At 43.3% G+C, this 27,687-nt stretch overlaps 1 protein-coding gene and 1 long non-coding RNA gene across 7 annotated transcripts in view; one reads left to right on the top strand and one right to left on the bottom strand.

The window, feature by feature from the left end:
* Positions 1–27,687, bottom strand: part of SETBP1 (SET binding protein 1) — a 268,911-nt gene that overhangs the window by 121,803 nt on the left and 119,421 nt on the right. For all 5 annotated transcript variants that reach the window (XM_086867067.1, XM_086867068.1, XM_023944060.2 and 2 more), the window contains one exon: positions 23,595–23,666. In XM_086867067.1, coding sequence (XP_086723193.1) covers positions 23,595–23,666 — 72 coding nt within the window. The remainder of the gene's footprint in view (positions 1–23,594; positions 23,667–27,687) is intronic.
* On the top strand, positions 1,287–27,622 carry LOC111941072 (uncharacterized). Of its 2 annotated transcripts, XR_015280116.1 has the most exons (4): positions 1,287–11,369; positions 12,369–12,780; positions 12,905–13,018; positions 27,246–27,622. It is a non-coding gene; the product is annotated as an uncharacterized LOC111941072 (long non-coding RNA). The 2 variants fall into 2 exon arrangements; XR_002869833.2 differs by lacking the exon at positions 27,246–27,622 and having other exon boundaries at positions 12,905–17,362.

Here is a 27,687-nt window from a genome sequence, read left to right as displayed (position 1 = left end):
TCATGAACATCTTAAGAGAGAAAGCATCTTGAGGTGGGAGAGGAGAGGAGACTCGAGGAGAGGACCACTTTATAAAGAGCCAATGAAAGCGGAATAAATGTCTTGTCTGTACAGTTTTATGGCATCTTTCATATCAAGATCTCAAAGCACTTTTAATTAAATCCAGGAGTTGAAGGGGATGCCGTTAACATGGTCATTTATAAAACCCAAAGGAAGATCTAAAGGTGAGGTGTTTTGTCCACAGGCTGTAATGGCAGAGCAGGAGCAAAGGTGGAAGTACGAACTTGAGGCCAAATTCTTTCTAAAGTCAGGGTTCTTCTTCCTTCAAAAGCATTGGAAACAGAACACTGGTAATTCAGGGAAATTTGATTACTAGCATTCTGCTGTAACAGGACAAAGGATCCTACAGCCTCACAGTCTTCAAACACCCTTTGAATCTCTCCTCTATCCCACTGCTGTTTGTGCCCATTTCAGCACTGAACCACCCAAAGAAAAAGTCAGAATAAAGCAAAGATCTCTGGATGGAGAAACATTTCTGTCACACACGTGGGCAAACACTCACAGAACACCACAGTGGTCGTGGTGCTGTGTATGAACTGCAGAACACGTTGGCTATTCTAGACACCAGGTGCCTGGGACATAATGACCTCAATTAATGGCTAAATAATGACCACTAACAATCAAGCTGTCAGATGACAGAAGAAAGAATAATGGTAAGTACAATTCCTTGTTTGCCACGGGAGCACCTCCCATCTCTTATGTCCTGTGATCAGTCCTTAAACACATTTCTTGTCCACATAGTCTGTGGACATACGTCTTGTTTGCTTGAATAAAAGTGAAACATAGTTTCAGCCCAAAAGAAGCCTTCCTCAGACTGGGAAATAAGGAAATTAGAAGTATCTCTTTCTGTGTTCAGGAAGAAAAACCTGCCTGAAATTTTAACAGCTGTGGAAATACCCACATATGAGTTCTAGACTCTTGCTTTTTTCAACTATAGCAAGGTTTCCCTGCTGGGAAACCCTTGGGCCTGTCCATCTGCCATACAGTATGGTGAATACTACAACAATGGCACTTTAACAATAACTGTGCTCTTTTGAACCTCCCCATTGAAGTCACTCCATTGATTACTCAGAAGAATGCAGACTCTTGTGTTATTTGATCGGCACATATACTCTGAGCATTTAATCCCCTCAAATATTTTTCAATAACTTCCTTTAATTACAAGGAAAACACGTCGAGTGATGCATGCATTGAAGAGCTTCCCCTCATGTCTCTCTCTCTTTTTATTTTTTTTTTTTTTTTCCTGTTTAATGAAGAATTTGAATCACTTTTCAACTTCTTAATCCTATAATCCTGGAAGGAATTTGCTCTCTTCCAAACCCTGGGGGTGGTAGGCTTTTGCTTAGTACAGTACACCCTGGAGATCTTTCAGCAGGGTCTTTCCAGAGGAGTCCCAAATACCTGCATTCCTCAGCTGTGTGGTCACCATGTAACACAGCCTCACCAAAAACACCTTGCCTCAGTGGCTCAAGGATCGACTTTTTCATGGAAAATGCAGGGATAACATGGCACAGTAGACACAAAAGTGTGCAGAGAACCAAGCTTTGCCAGAAGCAATAGATGGTCGGTGCCAAGCAGGATGGTTTTAACAACAGGTTTGTTCCCTTCAATGTATTTGTTCTTCTGGAAAACAAAAAAGAAAAAGCCAGGGGAAGGGTGTCCTTGCTAATGCTGCATCCTTGCACCTTGTTGCCTCCCATTCCCTGGGGGGATACTGGGAATGATGGACACGTCTGTAGGACTGGTTGGGAGGGTTGGACTGAGCTTGTTGGCTGCACAGTCTCTGCCTTGAAGGGCACTGGGTGCATTTGCAGCATGGGACCCTCTGCCCTGTGAGCACAGCAAACTCACTGCACAACAGCTTCAGACTTGTCTACTTTTGTTTCAAGAAAAGCCTTCGTTGTCACAGCAAGACAGCTCTTATTGCAATGAACCCAAAGTCTGTGATTTTTCTCTTCCTGGCTTTCCTGCAGAACTGGGGAACTCTAATGAATGTACTCCGAAGCACAAATTTTCCACCTTGTCTTTCCAGGCTGTTGGTTCTCAAGGGGTGGCCTGTGGATCTTTAGGGACCCGTAAAATGGGGAAAAAATGGTGCATGGAACAACTGTAAAAGAGTAAAACCACAGTAACAACCCAAACCATTCCCTCGTAATTCCATATGTGCCAGCAAGCAGGCAGGGTGAAAAAAAGGCTGTAAATACTCTTTCAAAGTTTTGCAGCATTTTTAGCTGTTTGTAAATCAAACACCTTGGGGCTCCATTGACCAGAGCAAGTCTTGGCTCACTCTCCAAATGTCTGAGTGTTCTTTCACTACAAGCAGCAGCAAAATGCTGTGCAAAGGCATCTGTTATTCACTCCTCTCCCATTCTAGGTCACACTCCTCAGCTCTCTTTCTTTTTGTCATGCTTGTTAGTTCAAGTAACCATTGTTTTGTCAGTGATTAGTTATCTAATCCCATTACACATAGCCGCTGTCATTGTGCTTTGTGCTAAAGTAACAACACTGAGAAACGGGTTGGGAAACCTGAACAGCCCAAAGTGCATCTATCTCTGTCCTTGTTGAGATAAGATGCCATCAGAGGCCTCAGCTGAAGGGTGTCTGGATGAAGAGGAGCACACAGGACACCTTGATGTTAATGTGGACGCAGCATGGACACAGTAAGGGCATGTGGGGAACAAGGGTGTTGCTTCATCTCCCTTCCATCTGAAGGAACTGAAACTTGCAGGCAAATTCAGTGCTGGATCAGCCTGAAAGCCTGGCCTGTTTTCAAAGGCTTGCACATTTTAGTGCAGCTCCAATGATCAGTTTTATGATCTGACAATTGACAAACCTGCTAACACGTTAATCACAGCTCAGCTGGCAGAGGATGATGAAAAATTATGTCATACTGTGATGTATGACTGCTGCTTTCCATTGCTGTGATAGACTCCAGCACCTATTTCATACCCAAACAGCCCATCTCATCTTGCTCCTTCTGTGGGGGCAATGACTTCCCTGCTTGCCTGGCTGGAGCATCATGTAATAGGCAGGAGCATGAATTGGACACCTGTCATTGATGCAAATAAACTGTCTTCTATTTTCCAAAATCCTTGAGTTATTTCACCATCAACTTTCATTAGGGGAACACAGCTCTGCTATCTTCAGAGGACTGCTGACAAAAAGAGCTGAGTGAAGGAACTCACGTCCAGGAATATTTTTCAGCATACATGGCAAGCTGTGTGTACATGACAGTAGCAGATGGGTTACACACTGATGTCCTCTTTAGGAGAAAAGTCTCATTAGAGCAGACAGGACTGACAGCTTCTATCCAGACGTGGCATGTACGTAGTGGCACTCTCACCTCCAGCTTGGAGAGGAGCTGGGCAGGTTTAATGAACGAAAGCCATTAAACCCCCAGGTCTGCAGAAGGGTGAGCCAACTCACACAGAAGTTGTCACTTGTTCCAGGTCACAGCAATTCCAGACTGGATCTAATGACAGAATCTAGGGAAAGAACTGAAGGAACAGTATATTTTTGTGGGGGTGAAATCTACAGAAAATACTTCAGGAAGTGTGTTTCCTCATGTTCTGGGAGAAAAAAAAAAAAAAAAAAAAAAAAGTCCAATTCTTTTTATCTTCTCACTGATATTTCCTCTCTTTCATCCTTCTTTTCCTCTCCATCTGTCTCAATGTATGCCTTTCAATAAGAAAACTTATTTATTTTTTTATTTTTTTTTCAGAATTCCACTCTAATTTTGGAGCCAAAATTGTTGGATGAATTTAGTGCTATCGTGGGACCATTTATTTTAAAAAACTCTCTTTTCTATTTTATTTTTTTCACAGATTTAGTGGTAAGAATACAAAAAACCTAGATAAAAATCACCAGTTCTCACTAGGAAAGCATATACCCATGCCTTTCTAGCACTCTCACTGCCTTTGTCCTTGTTACAGTTGTATTATTATCCATGACCCCAACACTTACATGCACTTCAAAGCCCTGTAAGGACTATTTTCCCCTCTCAAAATGCAGAAAAAAGTGAAATTCACTACAACAGGGAACCAGTGATCTTGTGGTGGGACAAAATAAACACTCTGGAGAGATAGCCCTGGGGAGATGACTCACCTCCAGCAGCATGGACCAAGGCTTTTCTGCAGCAAGGGGAATATTTTTTTTTTTTCTCAAAGAGCTGCACCCAGCAAAGACAGGCTGAGAAGGTTGCTAAGTAATAATAATACTCTTAATAATAAATCTAAAAATTCTCATAAACGCTTCTTTTGTTGTTGCTGTTTATTATTTATCTCATGGAAAGTCCAGGGATACCCCTGGCCCACAGCAAAACCTCCTCTCAGCCCCAGCCTCCTCTCTTTGTGGACAGCAGAGTCACCATGAGCAGAGGAGCAGGAGCAAAGCCCAAGGGGGCTGGCAGGGCACAGCAGTCAGTGTGTCACTGTGATAATCTGCTTAAAGGAGGAGGCCAGGGCATCATTAAATACCCTGGCCTGAAGTCCTAATGGAGCAGCTGGAAGATCTGCTGCTCTCTCCATACTAAACTGTAGCTCATTTATTACTGCTTTGCATATACATCTAGAAATGATCTCTGCCCCAAGCCCTGACTCACACCATTCTCTGTCACAGCCTCCTCCTCTCAAGTTATTGTTGCAAAGGTGACACCTACTTTTTTATCTACGTTTGACAAAACTAAACAAGCAGTTGTTGTCAGACGTTTTTTCTCTGGCAGCCACAAAACCACGCACAGCAAAATCTCCTTAGAAAAATCATTGCAAAAAAATAATTTACTCAAAAAAGCCCAAGATAACAAAATGAAACAAAACAAAACAAAAACAAGAGAGTAGGCCTTTTTAGAACAGACTATTCTATGATTTTGTTTTGACATTATCAGGGAGGATGCTTTGAGTTTCCAAACATTTTTTAGCAGTTCAGCAGGATGAAGAACAACCATCTGGAAGTCATGCAGCAGATGGCCACCAGGATCCTCAAAGAGATCCTCAAAAGATCCTCACTTGGCTTGTATGAGACCAGCAAGACAGAGATACTTCCAACCTGGAAATCCATCTGAGACTAGATGGTTCAGACAGGTAATGGTTGGATAATAATCATTTCCCTTGCCATCCTTGTTTTCTCCATATACTCTTCCTCGCTGTCCTGAATTTGAATGGCTTTCTTTATTCATTGGCAGCAGCTATTTTTGGTTCTTTTGGAAGGTGAAATTGAATTTCTTGCTGGAGTTCATTCAGATTCTCTTGCTTCCACCTGGATTTTCTCATCCTTTTGTCAGTTTAATCAAAATGTGCCTGGATGCCTTATCCCTTCAAGACCAGCCTATGTACTCACAACTTTTGCAGCATGCAGGAGGTCTGTATTTCAAATGCCAATTATTCATCAATTAGAATGGGTAAACTTAAGGTCTTCCTGCAAAAATGTTGTTTTTATGGACATAAAGAGAAAAAACATCTAATGAACAAACTGTCCTTGAAAGTAGGCATTTATTTTTAACAAAAAATTTACTTTTGCTAATAAGAAAAATTAAGCTGGCCTCAAAGACCTTATGTTGGCTTTGGATTTTTTGGAAAGATTTTTTTTGTGGGGTTTTTTTGGTGTGTTTATTTTGTTTTCTTCTTCTTTCCAACTGACCAAAGTAGCTACAAGGTAAATAAAGTTCTAAGTTTCAGGGGGCTGGAATTTGAGAAGGAGCAGACATTTTTCTTAAGCAGTGGTAGTGGCATTCACCTTTAAGGTTTGGATGCCAAGCTGTCAGACAGCAACTTCAACACCACCCTTATCTCTCCTCTCTTCTATTTATACATTACACAAAGCTATTTCTTCCTGGGTTTAATTGCACATCAAAGGACCAACTGAATGGATCCTTTTGGAGGTTGCTGATAGCAACACTGGGGAATCCTGCAAATGGAGGTCTAAAATTTCACTTCTTTCCAGTGTTGTATTAGATAATATGGGGAAAGACAGTGAAACACTCAGCAAAAGCACCTTGGCTGTGTTTCTATTATTTGCAAGTTCAGGCTGGACACAGAGAAGATTAAACAACTAATTATTATATAAACTCTCTCCCTCTAACCACAGGTTTCCTGCCAAAGGAGACACCAATGGCAATGATTATTTCGGTTTTTCAGAGGTAGTGGAAGATCTCTGAAAACATTCAGGTGTCTCAGAGTCCATGAACACATCCTTAAAAATGGAGCATAGCCTGTTATTCATTCAGGGATTTAAAAATAAAGGAATCTCCCAGTTCCCTTTAGGCCAAATATATTTGCCTTGGCAAATACGGATTTTGAAGGACTGCCCCAGGATTACAGGAACACAAAAATCACAACACTAAAATTGATTATATTGGACAGAGTATCAGACTGAGGGTTTCACTGACTTGGTAAGTAAATAGAAATGCCTGTGCCTCTATGTTCCCATTGTAAAAGAGATGTAACACCACAAAGTACTTCAGCTGGCTTAAAACCATTTTCCCAGCACGGAGACTGTCTCCTCTAAGCTTTATGCACAAGAAAGGTAAACAAGCACAGCTCCAGTCTAAGTTGAACAGCCTTTTTTGACATGTTGACTTGATTATTTTTGTCTACATCCCCAAGCTTTCCAGCTCATACTGACTTAGCTTCTCTCAGATGAAACCTCTGGTAAAACTGCTCCTTGTGTTTCAAGATCCTTAAAACTCACTCCTTTGTGTGTCTCAATGTCAATTATTGCTTATTTATGAAAGGAAAGGAAAAGGAAAACACACCGGCCCAGACACACGAAATAATGAATAGACAAAGTTCCACATTCATAAATAAAACAACATACTTCCTATAGCTCTTACATAATCTTAAGGGGTTGTTGTGTTTTAAATCTGGCACCATTTTAGTATGTCTTTTTCTTCTACTATTCTTGTGCTACTTTTAAGTAGCAGAGGTGTTTGACAAGTGAATCCTCAGTGATGGCAACTGCAGCTTTTATTGACTTTTCTGAAAATATTGAGCTAACTCAGAATTACTGAAGTGAACAGCACTTGTGAATGTAAACTAAAACAATAGGTGACTGGTACACATTGTGTGAGAATTTATTTATTTTTCATCCTGAAAGAAACTGATGGCCAAACCTAGACGTGATTTAATGCTGTTGGAAAGTGTTTTTCCTCCCTGGAATGGACATAAACCACTTCCAGGCTTGATTCCACTGCACACACACACACAAGTATAATTTACCATAGTAATTTATAATGGTGCATAAATTTGTAGTCAGGCTAGTCTCCTTAAGCTGTTTCTTGAGGAACTGTGACTTTCTAAAGAGCACAGCCATACAAGGAGGAAGCCACAGGTTTGGGGTGAGGTAGAAGAGCTTGAAGACAGCTCAGCCTTGATTGCCAGTGCTTCCTCATGCCACACAGCTTGGGCCAGGCCCATGAGGAATGCCCCCAAAGAGCTCGAGAGAACATACCTGTTTGCAGATACAGCAAACTAATTACATGGAGGCAAACCTCAATGGAAATAATAATAATAAGAATTAAAATGTTCCAAACAGTACTCATATGGGAATCTCAATTAGCTCCACAAACAGTAATTAATTTAGCTTCTTAGCTCTCTGCAAGATAGAGAATTACTAATCTTCCCATTTTATGGACAGGGATATACACATGCAGACGTGTCAATGAGACTTTAGCTGGATTTAGACAGCACATCTTCTTGCAACCTGTTCTCTACCTTGTGCTCTCTCCTGTCATATCAGCTGTTATTCTCCCTTTCTTTTTGAGCAAAATTATATTCTGCTGGTTTGGGCCTAAGAAGAAATCACTCCAAAGTCTCCAAGGGCTTAACATAACCAAAATCTGATGTACTCGCCATAAGGGTGGCATTAAATACCCTGTACTGTGATAGAAAACATATCCAGTGGGACCCCACCGGATTTTATTTAATAACTCAACAGTGAAGTTTCCCTAATGAGGCTGATGACAAATTTGGCTTTATTTCTTTCACTAAATATTGCTAAAACCCAGGAGATGATCCCATAAAAAAGTCAGATTAAACACCAGGAGAGAGCCCTGCCTTTGACCTCAAATGAAGGGTAGGAATTGTTGGTGGTCTGAGGGCAGCTCTCCAACACAGTGAGATAATAGATCCTTCCCTAAAATAAACACCAACCAGCCATACCAACAGAGCAGCCTCTAGTTTTATAATCCCTTCACTGAGTTATTATATTGCAACACATACACAATAAGTATGTCATGACCCTACAACAGTATTCTGTAAGAATACAGAGGACTGGGAAAAATAAAGAGAAAGGTTAGCGGCTTTTCAGTCTTTAGTGAACTTGATTTGTCTATATTCTGAAGAAGAAAATATTTGGGTACTTTCAAAATGTGAAAGATTATCTGATTTTTTTAGATCTTCTTGAGATCTAAAAATTACCTGGAAGGAGGTTGTAGCCAGGTGGAGGCTGGTTTCTTGTCTCAGGCAGCTGTAGGACAAGAGGAAATGGCCTCAAACTGCACCAGGGGAGGTCCAGGCTGGATATCAGGAAAAATTTCTCAACAGAAAGTGTTGCTAAACTTTGGAAGGGGCTACCCAGGGAGGTGATGGAGTCACCATCCCTGGAGGTCAAGAAATGACTGGCAGTGGGACCATGGTTTAGCTGACATGGTGGTATTCAACCAAAGGTTGGACTTGATGAGCTTGAAGGTTTTTTCCAACCATCATTCTCTTGTATGATTGTTGAACTGGACATGGTAAGGACTTGGTGACTATTGTGTCATGTGCTGCTCCACAAACATTCACACAGAAACTATCTTTGAATGCAAGACGCTCCTGCAGGTGAGAGAGGAGGTAGGAGGTGCTGTCATGTATTTTAAACTCTTTCTTAAACTAGGTTTGTGACTTGGAAAAGTTATTTTTCATTGTGTCTCAGTTTCCCACAAAGAAAGCAAGCCTTGCAGCTGGAGTCCATGGCAGCCGTGCTGCTGCGAATGCAGAGTGCACAAGAAATTTTAATTCTGGACTGTGTAAGGGGAGACTTCGGCCTCACTCACATTTTGCTGTTTTTGTTGACTGCAGTTTTTGTAAATGGCCAGACAACTGGTCATGAGGTCCATCACAGTGACACTGCTGGAAAAAGGAACCACATCCCAGTGTGTTTGTCCCCTAGAGCCAAAGTCTACCTTAATTTTCTCAGTTTAGGGTTACTAAACATTTCCCCTGCAAACTCCCTTTGCCACATTTCTCTGACACGAGCCAGCAGCTTGTCTGTTTTGTGTCTCTTTGTGGATGATATGAACTGTGACACGTCCAGGGGATCTTTTACAATTCCTGGTGACAAGGAGGGCTGTGAGCAGCAAAGTGTGTCACATATATTAGTCAGCTGCAAAGCTGAAACTGATAGCAGGGTATGAATAGAGCTGATAGCTGCATCTCTAGCTGATACTTCATTTGGCAGATCATATTTCTAGGGACTCCTTGGCTTGCCCCAGGGATGGATAGAAAAAAGTCCTGCTGGATCCTTGTGAAAATGTGCTCATGGTGCTCAGGGCAGGTTCAGGAAAGATGGCTGCAAGGCTGGTATGTGCAAAATGCACCACCAGTAGGGCTCTGGAGATGGCAATAGCTGCTGTGGGAAGGTGAAAAGGAGGTAAAGACATTACTCACCTTGGAGGTCAAGCCACCTCCTGGAATTTCTTGAAGGAGAAAAGAGGAAATATCATCCCACCCTCCCCAGCCTGGACCTGACTGAAAAGGGAATTAAAACAGCTTTTAAAATCCCTGGAAGATATTGAAGCACTTTATTTTCAGTTGCCAGTCAGGCAGATGCATTCCTGTAATGCCCATGATTAACTCTCTTCCCCAATTAGCAAGAATCACAGCTCTTGTGCAAAGTCCTCTGGGGACACCCAGTAATTTCCATGGACTTGAAAGTGAACACTGACAAAAAACTCCACCTGACTTTCCAGGGAGACTCACTGTGAGTGTGCACATGTCACTCTGTGTCTTTGTCACAAGGAGAGGCACAAGGTCCCTCTTTCTACCCCTGAGGGTATCATCACCACCATCACCATCCCATCCCAACAGCTCACTCCTTGAGAAGCTCCTTGGCTTCTCTGGAGGGTGTTTTGCTTTCCAAACTCATTGCCAGAAGGAGAAGAAGAGGATGATCTGTGCATCTACAAAATTGTTGGGAACAACACCAGCATCTCTTGCTCCTGAGAAACTTGTCACCATTTTAGGATACTCTGTGCCATGCAGGGACAGAGGGAAGAGGATTATTCTGTTCTGTGAGATGGGCCCAAGGAAAAGAGAAAACACCAGGGGAAAAAAAGAGAGAAAAACTCTGCAAATGAACAGTCAGCATAAACAAAGTGTATCAGCCCAGGCAAGAAGATAAAGCATGACTGCACTAAACAAATCACAGTGGAATCAGCAACTGGCAAAGTAATTGGCATTATTACAGCTGATGGAAAATTTCTGATGCTGCCCATGTTCACTTTCGAAACACTGCTCAGACATTTAATTGGCTCAGTTCACATCTAGATGATTGCTCTTTTTGTCCTTCTGGAGTGTATCAGGCCTGTATCTGCAGACAGAAACTTTTGTATGTGCCTCTCTAGCTCTGTCTGTCAGCTGTGAGACAGGGAATTAAGTTTTGCACAAACCAAGCAAGGTAAGGGAAGCATGGAAAAGAATGTGTTTCACCTAAATAATTTCAATCTCTCTGTTACCCCAGTTCTTTTCAAGTTTAGCTCTGGCTCTGCCAAATCGTCTTAGGTGCTCTGTAGCACCTAAGATACTGTGAGTTAAATGCAGGGGTAAAGGCTGCATGAGTTGATGCCAGCAAAGGGTGGGTTTGGTGCTTTAGTGATAAAATAGGTGAACTTGCTTTCTCTGCCACATAGAAATGCTCCTGTGAGCTCCCTCTGGCCTACTGATCACACCATTTCATGGAATCACAGCATGGTTTTGGTTGGAAGGGACCTTCAAGACCATCTCATTTCTACCCTTCTGTCACGGGCAGGGGCACCTTCCACTGGATCAGGCTGGTCAGAGCACCACCCACCCTGGCCTTGAACAGTGCCAAGGATGGCAGTAAAATGTTAATAATGGCTGAGTGTCTGTGCTCAGAAAGCTCTTCTCCCTCAACCTGCTAGATCTCTTGCCAAGCTGTCCTCATCCTATGAACCACTGTCAAGCAAACCAACTCTTCCCTGCAGCTCAGGCCTGCATGGACAGGGAAATTTCAGCCAGAGGCATCCTAATTTTTCCCAGTGTTTTACAGAAGCCTCACAAAATCATTAACCTGTAGGCAGCAGCCAGGATCTCAAAGTATGTGAAACTGGGGAATGGTGCTTTTTTAAACTTTCATGAGGAAGAATCAGCTTGGCCTGGTGCTGAGTCACAGATTCCTCCACTCCCAAGGCCTAACCGTGGCCTAGATTGATCTGCCCTTTAGTGGACAACCAAGTCTAGGAATAACAGGCCCTTTTCTTGGCTAGAAAATGTGTCTGTAGGGTGGACAAGGCTGTGGAGGGAGGATGTCATTGTCCACTTCCCTCCTTTTATCTCTGAGTGTGTTGAGTCCAGGCTTTGTGGGAAATGCCATGATGGCAGTGGCTCTGCAGCCGTGTGGAGGGATGGCTCCTCAGCTACCAGGGAGTCATTTCTGAGCTCTCCCTGGAAGCAAAGGGAATATTTCTGAACTCACTTGACTGATTCGTTCACCAGCTGATTTCACTAGGATATAACCTATTTAAGTTCACAGCTCTTTCCCAAGGAGGAAGGGGGCCAGAGAAGTTCATTTGTCACATCTCCTCTCATTATAAATCAAAAACAGCGCCATGCTGGGGGACTCCCAGTGCCAAAGGGAGAGGACATTTGGCAGCACGGCTCCCAGAGATTTTTGGAGCTGCTTCACATCAATCTTCCCATTTTTCTTGAAAAGAAAAGAACTTTTGCATCAAAAGGACATAGCATGTGATAGCAAAGAACAAGCCAGAGTGTTTGAAGGGGCACAGTGGCCCTTTGGCAACAAAGTGTGGCTCCTCAAAACCTTCAGTAAGGCCACCTGTAATAGAGCAAAACAACTTGAAAGTGCCATGGGTTCCCAACTCAGAACCCAGAGGGATGGCTTCAGGATTAAATCTGTGCCCAGGACTTTCAGGAGCTCCCCAGAAGCACAGAGTTGAAAAACTGGACCATTTTAAAAAAGCAAATGCTTTTCCCCCCTGCAAAAAATGGCTAATTATGTGTGACCTAGAGTCACAGTTAGATTTTGCAGGGACTTCCAGTTCTGTCCTCATGACTCTGCTGCTCTTGCTGTTGCAGGTCCGGCACAGGACCTGGTGAGTGCTACAGAGCCTCAGAAGAAGACTGTACCCAAGCTGCCTTCAAAGCAAATTTGAGACCAGAAGGAAGCAAACATGAAACATGAGAAGTTCAGCTCTCTGCTCCTGTATGACAAACAGGACTTACAGAAAATCCCACTAGAAAGGGCTGACTGACAATGTCCAGTGACAAAAATGGAGGGAAAACGCAGGCAGCCTCATGTTATTTTCTTTATCTACCAAGCTGAATATTTTCCCTTCTGGTTACTGCTTCAGAATCCTTGACTCTGAAAAAGAGTCTGGAGATGAGCAATCCAGCACCACAAGAAGCCAAAGGAGACATGTCCATTCTCTTCATCAAAGTTTGGTGCAAGCCTTTGGTTTGCATCCCACATGACATACTCTACTCATGGGTAAGTCTTCCTGTGGGAGATGCAATGTACTCCTGGGATTTAGAAAATAAAGGTCTATTCTGTTCTGTGGCCACAACTGAATAACTCAATTTTGGTGGTTTTTTTTTCATTTTTTCTGAAATAGGAGTAACATTATGATCTGCTCACCAAGACACTGAAATTTATGTGTGAAAAGCATGGCATCAAAACTAAGTATTGCCACCTAAACCAAAATGAAGGTGCACAAAACAGAAACAAGGTAATGTGTGTGCCATTAAAATCCTGACACCAGATGCCAGAAGTAGGTTGAATTTGCTGAGGTACTCCTGCTGTTCCTTTTCATCAGGCATGGGGAAATACTGCTTTTGCAGATAAACATTGTGATGTGGTGAATGTCCAGAATTTAATGAAGTCCATTATAACAGATGAAAATGAAGCTTTCATTAGTTTATGAATACCTCATTCATTTTAGTTTTGGGTTGTTGGGGTTTTTTTTGGTTGTTTTTTTTTTTAAATTGAGAAAGAATGTTTCCCCTAAGCAAGTGCCAAGTAAGAGAGTAAACATCTTCTGCTCTTACACCTTCATCTCCTCCCCAAACCTGTCACTCTTGCAAAGAAAAAGCTCTTATTACACCAGCCTTGCCCACAGTGCTGTTGCAAACCTCTCCCAGTGAGATGCACCCAGCCCCAGCAACAGCTGGCCACAGCTGGCTGTACCAATGGGCTCTGCAGAGCCAGTTCCCACTCCTGCCTGACTCTGTGGGGTTTTTCAACTCCTGTCTTCACCTTTTATTGTCACACACACTTTGGGCCAAGAACAATAATATATTTGCTTTATGATGCTCTCGTCATGACAGGGATTTTATGGACTGCCACAATATCATCTTCATAACTGTGGCCATACTGCTGATTAAAAGGGTCACCCTGGCACAAGGGAATCTATAATGTCTTTATTTGTTCACAGGAAGGATACACCATGAGTTCAAGTTTCTCTCTTCAGCTTTGGACTCTTGGTGCTTTGATCCTGATCACCTTTGAGAATAAAAGGGGAATTTAGCTCTTAAATGTGGTTTTGTCACTGGTGTCTCAGTTAACACCATCCATAAAAGGATCATTTTCTTTGTTACACAGGACAAGGCTGAGACCACAGACTTGAAACAGGAGTAGAATGATAAAAACTGTATCTTTTTAGCTAAAAAGGGACAATCATTAACCATGTAAATAAATGAGCCACTATCACATTTTAGTAACACAGTCCTTTCTGTTGCTCATTCATGAAGAGGAGTGAATAGAAAATGTTTCAAGGCTTCAGAAATATTTTTACTTTTTTTTAGTTGGAGAATTACACATCCTGGTATTTCAGCACTACAGACACCTGCTGACAGTATGATTGCAAAACAGGACATTCTTGAGGCTGCAAGAAAACAGGCACAAAAAAGAGAATCCTGTTATCAAGTGAAATATCTGAAGACTGTGGGTCTGAGTGTGTGTTTTTTTCTCTGACTTCTAAAAGCATCACATCCTCAAATTCAAACGAGCAGATGGCTGCCTGAAACACTCTGAAACCAGCAAGCTGCTTGCCTTGGACATATTCTTTTGGTGTCTTGACGCTTTGACTCTCTCATGGATTTTTATTTCATTTGGGTTTGATCCAAGGTGGCTGGAGAGGATTTTAAAGTCACCAATGACCTCTGAACCTCAAGGACGGCATTTTGGGGCATTTTATCTTAAAGAAGAGATAGGGGCAGAAATGGCCATACATTCACCATCCAATGGGAGCGAAAAATATAATGACATAACTTGTGGTTTCAGTCACAGCTGAAGTAAACTGCTGAGGCTGAATAGAGAGGAGGTGATACTGGTGGGGGGAGAAATGTTTTGAAAGCTTGCAACCATGGCACCACCTCTCTTTGCTGACACTACACAGCTACAGCTGATGGCAGCTTTGGCCCTACCTCCATGTTCTTCCAAAGAAGCAACCCTAAGTCATACCTGCTCCTGACTGAGTGTCTGAGTTTTAGTTTCTTGCCTCAGAAAGAGTGCACAAATGTAATCTTTGATATGAAGTCAGGTCTTTGGAATTGCCAGTAGATAAAGAACCTTGCATTCATTTTCTCTGCAACTGTGACTGCTCCTCAATCCTGACCTTGATTGCTCCCAGTAAGAGATAATACAAATCTCATTCCTCACATAGACTTCTCAAGATGTTGTCTTGAGCTTCATCTCACAGGTGCTAAATGGCTTTTCATGCAGGAGATAAGCTGAAGTTCTCTGATGAAGGATAAGGCTGATAAATTTGCTCCTTGGGAGCCAGGGGAGGATGTGGTAAAGGTCACCTAGGAGAGAGAACTAAGCTGGTAGCACAGCAGGTCATGGTGACACTGAATCATGATCAGGCCACCATCTCAAGGAGAGGAGCAAGGCATTGCAGAGGGTACAATTTCTTCTGATGCACTACTCCTAAGTCATGTGAAGGGAAAGATTTCTTTTTTCCTCCCTTACCCTGTCAGGGCTTCTCATGGACTCCTTCCAGCTTCCTGAGGCTCCTGCTTTTACACTTCCACCAACGTCCTGCACCTTTACCCAGACACAGTATCATGGTGTGGCCATTCCCTCTCAAATTTTCTACTTCACCCACTTATCCTCACCAAGATTATGCTTTACTCATATCCGGGTTTCTTATTTCCCATCATTTTTACTGAACTACAGGAACTTATTAAAAAATGGGAGCATGATCTAGTGCAGCTGCTGCTCAAACATAAGGGACCAGAACTACAGTATTCCTTTATGAGGAGATCAGTGACAACTAATTTTGGTGGCACATAGATAAAATACTGATTTAATTTATCTGGATCTAGTAAAATCTGAACAGAGCTTATATGAAATCATGCCTATATGTCAGTTAATGAAATTCTGGGCTGCTTCTGGGAAGGCTGACAATTGTAAAACCAGTCTGCCAAACTTCCATTCACAGCTTCATTGCAAAATCATTACAGATATGACAAAACCCACCAAATTCACAGAGGTGTGTGTGAACACACATGTGAGAATGGGGAGCACTACATTTTCTCCCTCCCAAGGCAACCTGGCTGCTCAGAGGGGACAGGAGAGCAAGGAACAGATGCTCTTGATGCTGCCAGCAATACTCAGTGTTGCAGGACATTTTTTTCTTCCCCCACCTGAGAACTTGAATCTGAAATCACCTCTTCAAGGAAACTGTATGAGCTTTCACTACTGATGGTGCTCCCAGTGCATGGAAAGGGCTGGCAGAGGCCTCAGGCCACCCATCTACAAACAATCTCACCTTTCCCATAGCACCACAGAATGGTTTGAGTTGAAAGGGACCTTAAAGATCCTTTAATCCAGCCCCTCTGCCATGGGTAGGGACAACTTTCACTATCCCAGGGTGCTCAGAGTCCCATCCAGCCTGGCCTTGGCCACTTCCAGAGGGATGCAGGGGCAGCCCCAGCTGCTCTGGGCACCCTGTGCCAGGGCCTGCCCACCCTCCCAGCCAGCAATTCCTTGCCAATATCCCAGCTGGGCCTGCCCTCTGGCACTGGCAAGCCATTGCCTGGGTGCTGGCCCTGCAGGCCTTGTCCCCAGTCCCTGGGCAGCTCTCCTGGAGCCCCTTTAGGCACTAGAAAGGGTTCTAAGATCCAGGACACTGATTATTTTAGCCAGCCAAGCTGTCTGCTGTGCCCTTAGAGATGGACACTAGGGTTGATGCAGATTGTTTACACTGGTGCTCTTTGCATCTGGTTTGCTGCACCCAGAAACCACAGAAGGCTGAAATAAATCTACAGTGCACCCTATCTGCTGGCCACGTGTGCCTTAATTCCCTTGTGTTTATATTTGTGCTCATTATGACACAGGGAACGAGGGTGAGCATAAAACATTATTCCCTGGGGAATAGCAATTTTCAAGCAGTTACTCTGCAGGTAAAATGCAGGATGCTGGCAAGAACTGCCTGCAAAGTTTGATGCCTTGATTTCTGTTGTGTGGATCAATATTAATAGCAATATTATATTTCCAGAGCTGGCAAAGCTATTGATTATTTGGTATGTAGCAGTTCATTTATACTTGAGAGCAAACTGGGACACTGGAACAACAAATGTGCAGCTGTTAACAAGCAACACAGGACACTGAGTTTCAGTGACACAACTGGGATATCAATTCCTTTGTCTAAAATGGAACATCTTTAGCATGTCAAAAGTATAATTTACTTATCTGACTTACTGCCATACCTGGGGAAAGTACCTTTTCCCCCTGAAACCTGCAGATTGAGGTCATGTTTCCAAATATGTGCCAAATACAATCAATAATTTCATCCCCACTGTGACCAAACACTTGAGGTATTCTTGAAGGGAAAGTGTTTTGTTTGATATGTTTAAACAAGTATTAAATCAGATCACCCTGTTCATGAGAAGATTTCAATGAAAAAAAAGATAATGAAACATCACACTGTGGCTGCAGGAGCTGAGCCAGAGATATTTCTTTTCAATGAGGTTTTTAACTCAGGGAGAAAAAATAGATACCTATATCTATATATGTGTGTAAATATATCTTGATAAGGTGAATTCAAAATAAAATTTTCTATATCAAATGAAGGATTCACTTGCATTTGAAATACATAATGCAGTATGCTTCCATGAGTTTCTTTATTATATACAATCTACAGTTGTCTCCTAGGGGTACATTTAACTATCAAGGACTAAAATGTTGAAAGCAAATTATATAAAACACCTATCTTATGGCTGAAACTTAGTGAAGAAGGAAGCCCCTCATGGTAAGGGAGATAAAAAAAAAAATAAAAATAATGGGTGACATTCCCTGTTGCAGGAAAGAGCACCTCAATGGCTTAATAATCTTTTTTCATGAGCTTGAAGAGGCTGGGGAGGTGACTAGTAAATACACAGGAAATGTACTCTACATTGCCTTTTGGGGGATAATATAGCCTTTTCTCTGCTATCAGCATGTTAAACCCTGCAAGCTTAGCTGCCTTTGCAACTGTCTACAATTTGGACAGGTCAGGATCAAGAGAGGCTGGATCAGCTTCAGGTGGTGGCTCCCCTCTCCCACTGCTGACAAATGGAGTTTAGAGTGAAGGAGTCCAGTTTCTCAGCTGGGCCTGAGCCTCTTCAGCCAGCAGTAATTAAATGTGCCCAGAAATATTCCCAGGCTTGGAGGCCAACTGGCACAGAGAGGTTTGTACCTCTGCTCACAGCCGTGTCTTAACCTTCCTAGTACAGCAGCTAAATGCAAACAGCTCGCAGGGATGAACCCTGATCCATGCTTAAGGATGATTTAGGAGCTTGCTAGTTGGACCAAAAGTGTGCTAAGAACTGGTTTAGTACTATGAGTATACCCAGTTACATCCCCGTGAATGTTCCCAGACACTGTTTAACTTGCTTAAGTTATTGCTATGACATATTTCTTTTCCTGATCAAGATTAGTTCTTTCCAGCCAGAAGAAGGGAATTGCATGGCTGCAAATTTGGTTATGACAATAATCCTTCTGCTGGTTCATGAAATCACTCTTACTCAATAGGATGCATGTTTCCTGCTGCCTGCAATCTAAGAATCTTTGCGAGGAAGCAGATGTGGTGTGTTTAAAGTGAAAAAAATGTTATGCGTGGAGAGATGAACTTCATAAGCAAATCACTGTCCTCCTTATCCCATTGCACATCTGTCTGATACCGCATATTCAAAGTTTGCTACTTTAAATTGCTTACCCCCAGAAAAGCATCCCACCTCAAGTATTTGCCATATGCTCTAACTGTGCCACATTGGTGTGCTGGTTTTGTCTGGGGCAGGGTTCATTTTCCTCCCAGTGGCTGGTGTGGGGCTGTGTTTTGGGTTTGTGCTGGTTGATAACACAGAGATGTTTTTGTTCTTGCTGAGCAGGGCTTGCACAGAGCCAGAGCCTTTGCTGCTTCCTGCACTGCCAGGCTGGGGAGGGGATGGGGGTGATTGGGAGGCTGGGAGGAGACACAGCCAGGACAGGTGATGACCCCAGGTGACCAAAGGGACGTTCCAGACCATGGGACATCATGCTCAGTGTATAAAGTAAAGGGGAAGAAGGAGGGAGGGGGATGTTTGGAGTGATGGTGTTTGTCTTCCCAAGTCACTGTTACATGTGATGGGTTCTGGCTCTCTGGAGGTGACTGAACACCTGCCTGCCCATGGCAAGCAGGGAATTAATTCCCTTTTTACCTCTGCTTGTGTGCAAGGCTTTTATTTTCTCTATTAAACTGTCTTTATACCAACCCATGAGTTTTCCAGCTTTTACCCTTCCAATTCTCTCCCTGATCCTGCTAAGGGGGAGTGAGTGAGGGACTATGAGGGGCGTGCTGGGGTTAAACCATGACATTTGGGATACCATCAGATGTCCCATAGCAACTTTCCGTCCTGACCTGCAAAAGGCAGAGCAAGTCTGTTTTCATGGATTTCTCTCAGCTACAAGAAGCTGAATGCAAGCTCTTTACTTTGAGTAAAAGTAAAAAAAGTAAAAGAGTTGATTTTATCAAGGCAAGGCCATCTGGCAGAAGACAGAGCAGGACTAATGCAATCCCAGACCAAGAGGGAAGATCTTGGTACTGCATCATCCAAATCTTGGCACCCTCCTACATCCCACAGGGACTCGAGGTAGAGCAGGAAGGCAGAGGAAATAGTTCATGCCTACACCTTCACCACACAGACACCACAAAGCCTTTCCAGTGAAAAGGTTTCACAGCTGCCATCAGAAACTCTTACTCTGATATGGGAGCTGTTCAGAGGAACCCACCCCTTTGAATGGTTTAGCTCATGATAGTTCTAACAATCACCTGTGCAGCAACATACTCATGGTTTGCAGACAGAGCTTGTGAGGGAACTCCTTATCCTGGTGAGCTGGCTGTATTTCAGCAATGGCACTTTCTTTGTGGACAGCACCAGGGCTGCCATCCACCTTTTGCCATTTTTCCTGCTTTTCCCAAGGAAAAGATGATGCAGAACTGTGTCACAAGTTGGTGCCACCTCCCAGCTCCTGTTTGGACACCTTTGTGGCCTGTAAGAAGCAGCTAAAAGGCACCATGTGGGCTCACAACCTCGATGTTTCACAGTGCCTTCCTGACTCAGGGAGCAATAACGCCAGGAGCGTGGCAGATTCCTTCATGCCAGCAGAATCTAATGCCTTATGATCCTGTGATCTAGTGCAAAAGGCAGGAGGAGTGGGAAGCCCAGCAGGCACCTGATTGAAGAGGCTGGGGGGAGATAAGAGGAGACGGTGTCCTGCTGTGCGTTTCTCCCACCTCCATAACCTCCTTATTTTCAAAGAGTTTCCACAGGACTGTGGTAGCTATTGTTCTCCACACCTGGTGTGTCCTCGTCCCCACTACACTGACAGTTTGGGATTCTCACACTGCCAGCCCTTCCTCTTCCTGACACTGAAATTAGCAGTTTGTTTGGCTTCAGGAGGAAAAAAAAAAATAAAAATGCATGCAACTCAGACACCCCCTGTGCTAACAATGTGCAGGATGAGGCTGCCTAGCCCACAACCAGCATGGGCTGCCTGGACATATAATCATGCTCAGGCACTCCACACCCATGTGTCTGCCCCTTTTCCTTCCAAAAGTGGCCACAGCACCTGGGTCAAGCTTTGGCACGACTGCTATTGATGTGCAGAGTCAGCAGTGAATGAGCAATTTTTCATGTTTGATTTTCAAGGAGGCTGCAGATTCGTCTTGGCCATTAACATGAAAAGGAGGCTAATCCAAAGCTAGAGCAAAGTTTAAGGGGAAATTCTGCACAGGCAGGTAAGATAAAGTAAAAGTTGTTCTTTTCTCTGTTTGGCCCTGTAAAATGAGAAATACTATCAGGGCTGTGCATTTTTTGAAACCTACATTATTTCTTTTTTCCTTGGAAGGACTGACACAGATTTAAGCACTACTGTTATTATCTCTAAAATGACAGAGACATTTTCATGTGAGTTTCCTTTCACAGCCTGATATCCATATTCACCATGTGCATTCCTTTGATTCAGGGACTGCAGCTCCCCTGCGGTCCAAGGACTCAAGGTTCATTTTGTGTAGCTCTTTCTGCCAAAATGGGGTTATTAGAGACAGAAAAAATCACAAGGTCACCCACAGCCTTTATAGAAACCGGAGGGTAGGAGAATATTAGGAAGAAACTATTAGCTCTAATATCCAGCTGCATTTGGCAAAACTGAGTGTATTTGGATTGCCTATACCAGCTTTTCACTCCCCTGCTTCCAAATGATAGCCCTGGCCCCAGTGATTAACCACCTGAATACACCCAAGAAGGATATTCACAGAAAAGATCTCATGATGAAAAGGCTATTCCTGGCATTCTTTCCATCACATCATAATCTGTCCACTAATATGGCTTGAGATCTCAGCTGATCAAAAGGTCATAAGATGCTGCTGCTAAGTATCACTCTGTCTCTGTTCAGCCAAAGGCATTTTTACTCCATTCAACAGGCAGAGGAACATAATAGCAAAGCCTTCAAATCTGTTTGTATAATAGATGAAGTCTTCTCTTTATGGCATTATTCATCCTTCAGGGAATGGCACCTGATAAATAAATCTCTAGCTCCCAGTGAATTTAAATAAAACAAAGGCAAATCATATCCCTGTGCACTGTAAGTATAAAACTGCACATAACATAAGGCTTCCACCATCTCCTTTGATAAAAAAGCTATAAAGTACTGACCACCCTCAGACAGTGCCAAAATCTAGGGAGCCCAGATCTCTGAGTAAATTACAAAAGGCATGGTAGTAAGAGAGGAAGGACTTGAAGATACATAACTCATTTAGTCTAATGAAATGGTAAAACTTTCACCTTTTTGTTTTCATGCTAGTATAAACTAGAAAGGTAGGAAAGGGTGGTTATTGGCACATCAATAGCAATAATGGAGTGAAAGTGGGGAGAAATCTAATAAATGGGTCAATGTGTTCCTAAGGAATAACACCAGGGGGGACAATTTTCAAGCATCCTGGAGTGAATAAAATACTGAACCACATCCTACTCAATATCATGACTTGGCCTAGCTGGTGGCAACTGGTCCTTGTGATTCCAGTCATTGCCTCCAGCAGCAACTCCAGGCACTTCTCTGGCCATCCTGCTTCCAAGCCTCTCACCATGGGCAGGGATTGCTGCCCAAAGGAGCAGGGGGAGAGGGCACCACTGCCAAGAGCCAGCTGCCACCTGCAGCCTCGGGGGTCTGCAGAGGTACATCCTGTGAGCAACACCACTGGGAAACTGATCTGTGTTTCCAGCACACCTGAAGTGTTGTCACAAACGAATTAAACCCCTCCAGCATTTCCCAGACTATCCACCCACTCTTTGGCTTCCCAGAGCGCTATACCAGGACCAACAGGCAGTTTCTTTAACTGCAGCTGGCAGTCATTTCGCTCCTCTCCATGCTTTCAAAGCTGAGAGCCATCAAAGATTAGGAGGAAAAAAAAAAAAAATCATGACTATTTTTCCCTAAGAAGCAGAACTGGTAATAGGCTTCAGGAAAAATCCTTCTAAATGCAAGTGATAAGTGTAGACTGTGTGAAGGCTGACAGGTCTGATTATAATTATCACTGCGAGGGGACTAGCACTAACCTCCCTTCTGGAAGGCAATGACAATTCCTGGAAGGGAACATGCAAGTGAATTATTGTAAACAAAATCATTGCAAGTAGAGTTGTCTTTCACTGGGAAACTAAACAAGATCCAGCTTTGGGGGTGAAAAAAAAAAAAAAACAAACCCAAGCCTTAAGAATTTATTAAAGTTTATCCTGATAGAAAATGACAATTAATAATATATTTAAGTTTGGCTGACTCCAGAATGATGGGGCTAAAAGAATCAAGTGGGACACATGAAGTGTAAGATGAAGTCATGCATGCAAGAGGTGTTTGGAAATAAAGGATGTGTTCTGGAAGTATGCTTGAAGAACATACATGCATTTAAACATGAACAAGGAGTCCCAGGGAGGATGTTGATTCAGACTGAGATAAACATGCAAAACTAAGAAAAAAACCCAATCCACCTTGCATCAACCTTTCCCCCTTCCTCACATCCTAGCAGGAAGTAAACCAAACAAAGCCAATAAAAATCTCTTCAAATTGGTCCTATCCATAGACATCCTTGCTTTGAATCTATACATTAAGTGAAATACAGCAGCATCAGATTTCAGCAGGGTTGAGGTAGACAGGATAGGTTGTATTCCCTTAAGATCATCCTGTCCTGACCTTTCTGCTTTCTTTGATGGCATTTCATTTTTCTTAGTCTGCATGTTTTTTAGGGCATTTTTTCACTCCATTTTCATTGGAAACTTGGAAACAGAGAAGTTTGGGCAATCTGGACTGAAAGTAGCTTTTTCTTTACGAAAGCAGAGAAACAGATATTTTATCTCAATAGGGGCTATAACTGCATAGGACATGAAGAGAAGAGCCTCAGAGTCAAAAGCTGCTTTAAGAGTTTCATTCTCATTATATCTCAATGGAGTGGAGCAAATAAATTGTGCAAGGAGACATATGGAAGCTCACTACACAAATGGCCTATTTAAGGCTCTTACTTCCTAATTAGGTCCTGGTGTCAGGAGGTTGGTAACAATTATTCACACATAGATCATTTGGATACGATACAAACTGTTCTAAAACCCAAACCATCATAATGGAATGCATTAAAAGAAACACAAATTAACATTTTAGACTCATTTGCTTAGTGCTTGGATTTTCAGTTTCTGTGATACATATACCTAAATTTTGTGTCCAGCGTTGTAAAATTGTGTTTGGAAAGGGAAAAGCAGAAAACAAAAATCCCCACAGCCATATCCCCTTGTTCTTACCTTGTTCACGGATTTCGTCACTGGACTCTGCACAGGGAACCCACACTCTCTTCCCAAATTCTTCATCTGACCCTGTGGAGTTTCCCAGACCAAAGAGAAAAAAACAAAAAAAGAAAACTTTGATTGTAGGGATGAGTGTGTAGAAAATGGTCACAAACACCCTGAGTTTTTGGGTTTTTTTTGCTCTGCCCTTTTGATTTCCTTATACGTTTCAGTATGACCACCACCATCACCACCATTTACCAGCTGTGAGCACCCAGTGGTGGGGCCCACCCTCAGTCTGCAGTGGTCTGTAAGGCCCCCCCAAGCTGACACAGGTGTGTCCCCTGTAAGCATGTTGGCATGACACAGCCAGCACAGCTTTCCCCAGCAGCCCTGGGGCACACAATGAGCCCTGATCTCAGGGAGTGATGCCGTGGATTCCTCTGACAACCTGTGCTGGAACAGCCTGGGAAGAGGGCAGGAGGATGTCCCAAGAAGCCAACCCGCCTGGTTTGGATAAGAGTTAAAATAGGGAGCTGAAGCCAAGGATTACAACATTGCAAAACCATTTAAAACAGAGTAAGTGCTCGTGATTCAACAGCGTGACTACAGCAAACCTGCTCTGCATTGTGCTTTGGTACTTCTGGTATGAAAATGAGGTCTTCCTCTCCCCTTCCTCCCCTCCCGCCTCCTTTCCTCTTTGTCTACCTCTCCAGCCCTTCACACAAAGGTGAAATATTTCACATTTTCACCTGTGGTGATGCAGATCAGAGAGTGTTTGCTTTGCTTTTCTTTGCTTTTCACTGATTTTGCCAAAGGCATCCTTTTAAGCATCAGTCTGTGCAAAGATAATAGGTGACACAATTCTCTATAACTGGAATCAGCAACAAATCAGCCATCTGCCACTCCAGGGGTCTGAGATTAACCCAGCTACTGGACCATGACTGCAAAGCATTTGCACATTTAGATTACAGAAATGTGAGGTTACAGGTCCAAAAAATAAGACTGGGAGTGGGGAAAGTGTGGGGAGGAGTGGAAGACAGCCTCAGAAGAGCCCTTTAGATTAACCCTTCCTGACACAAGTCACCTCATAGCAACTCCAAGCAGACAGTGTCTCTCATTATAAAGTGCTAAAAAGGATAAAGGATTTGAAGGAAGCAACTTGAGACACATTAGGCATCATGTTTCTGGAGAACACATGCAATGACATTGCTTTTAAAAAGGGAAATATGAAGACAAAAAACCTACAGCTGCCTTGTCAAAGCCTTCCCTCCTTCAGAAGCATGACCGAGCTGCCCAGATGGCTGACTTGATCACTTGGAAAGAAAAAGAGCCCCATTTCTGCCCCAAGATGGACAAAACGCATTCTACAAGCTCCCCTATGGTCAAGATATCAAGAAATGAAAGAGGTCTGCCTACTGAAATAACAAGGTTTCTGAAGATCTCTTCATTTGTTGCTCCCAGTCCCTCTTCTTGAATAAAAAAAACTATTTTGCTGCTGTGGACACATGGATGCTGTCACTCCACATTAATATCTGTCCATGTCTTTGGGCTCCTCTCTATAAATCTGTTGGGAGTTGTTATTTGACAACTGAAGAATTTGAAAACTGAAGAAGTTTAAATCAGTAGTAAACACCAGCTGGCCACAGGTCTAAAAGCTTGAGCAGTGGTCTGTACAGTGTGTGGTGGGTCAGGACAAGAACCAGGATCTCCTCTGGACATGTTGATAGGCTTTAACCTCCACTTTCTCTTGCAGGTTAGGATCCCACAGATCCCTGAGATTCCCATCCTCAGAGATCTCAGGTTAAGAAGAGGAGGTTCTGGCCAGAGGAACAAGTGTAGCTGCAGCCATAAGTGTCAGCAGGAAAATCTGGCAAATTCTGGAACATCTGGAAAATTCCAGAATATCTCACCTATAAGGAAAGACTGGAGGAGAGAGGATTCCATGGAGATCTTGAGCGTTTGCCCATACCTCAAAAGGCTCCAGGAGAGCTGGAGAACAACCTGGGACAAGGATATGAAGTGACAAGATGCAGGGAATGGCTTCCCACTGCCAGAGGGCAAGAATAGATTGGGTATTGGGAAGGAATTCTTGGCTGTTGGGTGGAGAGGCCCCAGCACAGGGTGCCCAGAGCAGCTGTGGCTGCCCCATCCATGGAAATGTTCCAAGGCTGGACAGGGCTTGGAGCAGTCTGGTGCAGTGGGAGGTGTCCCTGCCATGGCAGGGGGTGGAACTGCATCAGCTTTAAGGTTCATTCCAACACAAACCATTTAAGGATTCTGTGATTCTATGAAATTCAGGCAAGGTCTGCATGGTGTGAGCCCTGGGTGGGGAATGGTGTTTCAAACAGCTCAACTCAAGACATTCAGTGAGACAGCTGAAAACCAAACAGCATGCACATGTCTTTACAGAAAACCAATGTGTTTTATGCATGTCCTTTATTCAGAGAAAACATGTAGGATGGGGTGGAAGGTGCAAGAACACACTCCAGGTTCTTTGGGCAACCCTCTTGTTGATACTTCCACGGTGAAGAAACCAAGGTTTCCTGGGTCAAGCACTGCACTCCCTGCAGTCGCAGCAAAGGAAAAGAGCAAGAAAAAATGGCAGCACCTTCTCTGCACCAGCCCAAGCTGAACTGCAGCAAATACAGAGTACAAAGCACAGCTGAGAGGTGAGGAAGAGCAAGGGATCAGCTGCTTTTTTCATCCTACTCCATTCAAAATATGCTGGCATCAACTCAGAAATGAGTGCCACTCCCAACAGCGTTAATTTGAGACAGAACATTTGATCCTCCATAGAGGAAGGACTATTGATCTGTAGGGAACTGTGAGAAGAAGAGGATGAGGGGAGCATGCTAGACAACACCTTTAAGTCTGCCTGAACTCCCCCTTATTTATCACAGCATTTCCAAAAGCCTTTCCTGGGCAGGGGTAGGTCCTCCCAAACCAGGTCTACATGTCTGAGACCAAAGGTGAGGTTTGAAGTGGTTTGAATGTGTACTAGGGCATGGTTTTCAGGTGAGAAAGAGGTCATGGGGATCATCCCATGCCTGAGACTACAAAATGGGCCAAGCTAACAACCCAATAATCCACAAGCTTCTGAGATGCAGCAAGCTAATGAGGCTCTGCCCGTGCTTTAGAAAGGTCTCCTTGAACTTGACCTGCTGACTATGTGAGGGCTAAAACTGCTGCTCTGACAGCATCTAGACCTGTTTTCAAAACCAGAGACTGGGTTTTTACCTTCCTCCAGTCTCCAGTTTCTGCAATGACAACCCAAAACTTCCTGAAAAGAGGAGGGGGAAATATCTTTGCACTTTACTGCACGACAAAGTAATTTTACAAAGTAATATTTACAAATATTACAAAGTAATAATTTTTAAAATGTTAAACATATATATATATATATAAATCAAAATTCTGTTAGAAAATAAGTGGTTTGGTTTGGTTTGGTTTGGTTTGGTTTGGTTTGGTTTGGTTTGGTTTGGTTTGGTTTGGTTTTATCCCTGCCTGTGAATGGAATGACAAAGGGATCAACACAGGATAAAATCTTCCCCCTCAGATGGAAATCACCACAGCCCTTGGAAACTCCAGCTTCTTGCAAATTAACCAACATCGCAAAATGATGCAGTTTCAGCCCTACATGTGTGTTTGTTTGTTTGTTTTATCCAGACAGGTTTTTGCAGGAGGGGGCTTTTGCAGCCCAAACAGCGCCACTGCACCAACCCAGAGCTGAGCCGGGCTGTGGAGCCGCTTGGAAGTTGCCTCATCTCCCAGCAAATGAGAAACGGGGGGAAACACCGGCGCAGGCGATGCTGCACCTTGCAGCAGAGACTCCTGTGTCCTACAAGTAACCTTGCATCAAGATACAGAGCCTCGGCAGCAGCCGTGCGGGCACAATGAGGAGGAGGAGAGCGACTAGGAAGGGAAGGGCAACAGGAAAACAGTCAAAAAAACTCCCTGAGAGTCTTCTTTTCCTCCTTAGGGGAAAGAAAAAATTATAAAAAAAATTAAAATCCCTCCCCGACACAGAGAGGGAAGGAGGGGATGAACCCCTTTACACTCCAAGTCCCCTTCCTTTCCCAGAGCTTCTAAATATCACTGGAGGTGGGGC

This window comes from Cyanistes caeruleus, chromosome Z (assembly GCF_971803275.1).
Source record: "Cyanistes caeruleus chromosome Z, bCyaCae1.hap1.1, whole genome shotgun sequence".
NCBI classification, from domain to species: Eukaryota; Metazoa; Chordata; class Aves; order Passeriformes; family Paridae; genus Cyanistes; species Cyanistes caeruleus.
The sequence above is the reverse complement of the archived record's forward strand: the minus strand, read 5'-3'. Positions and strand labels throughout refer to the sequence as shown.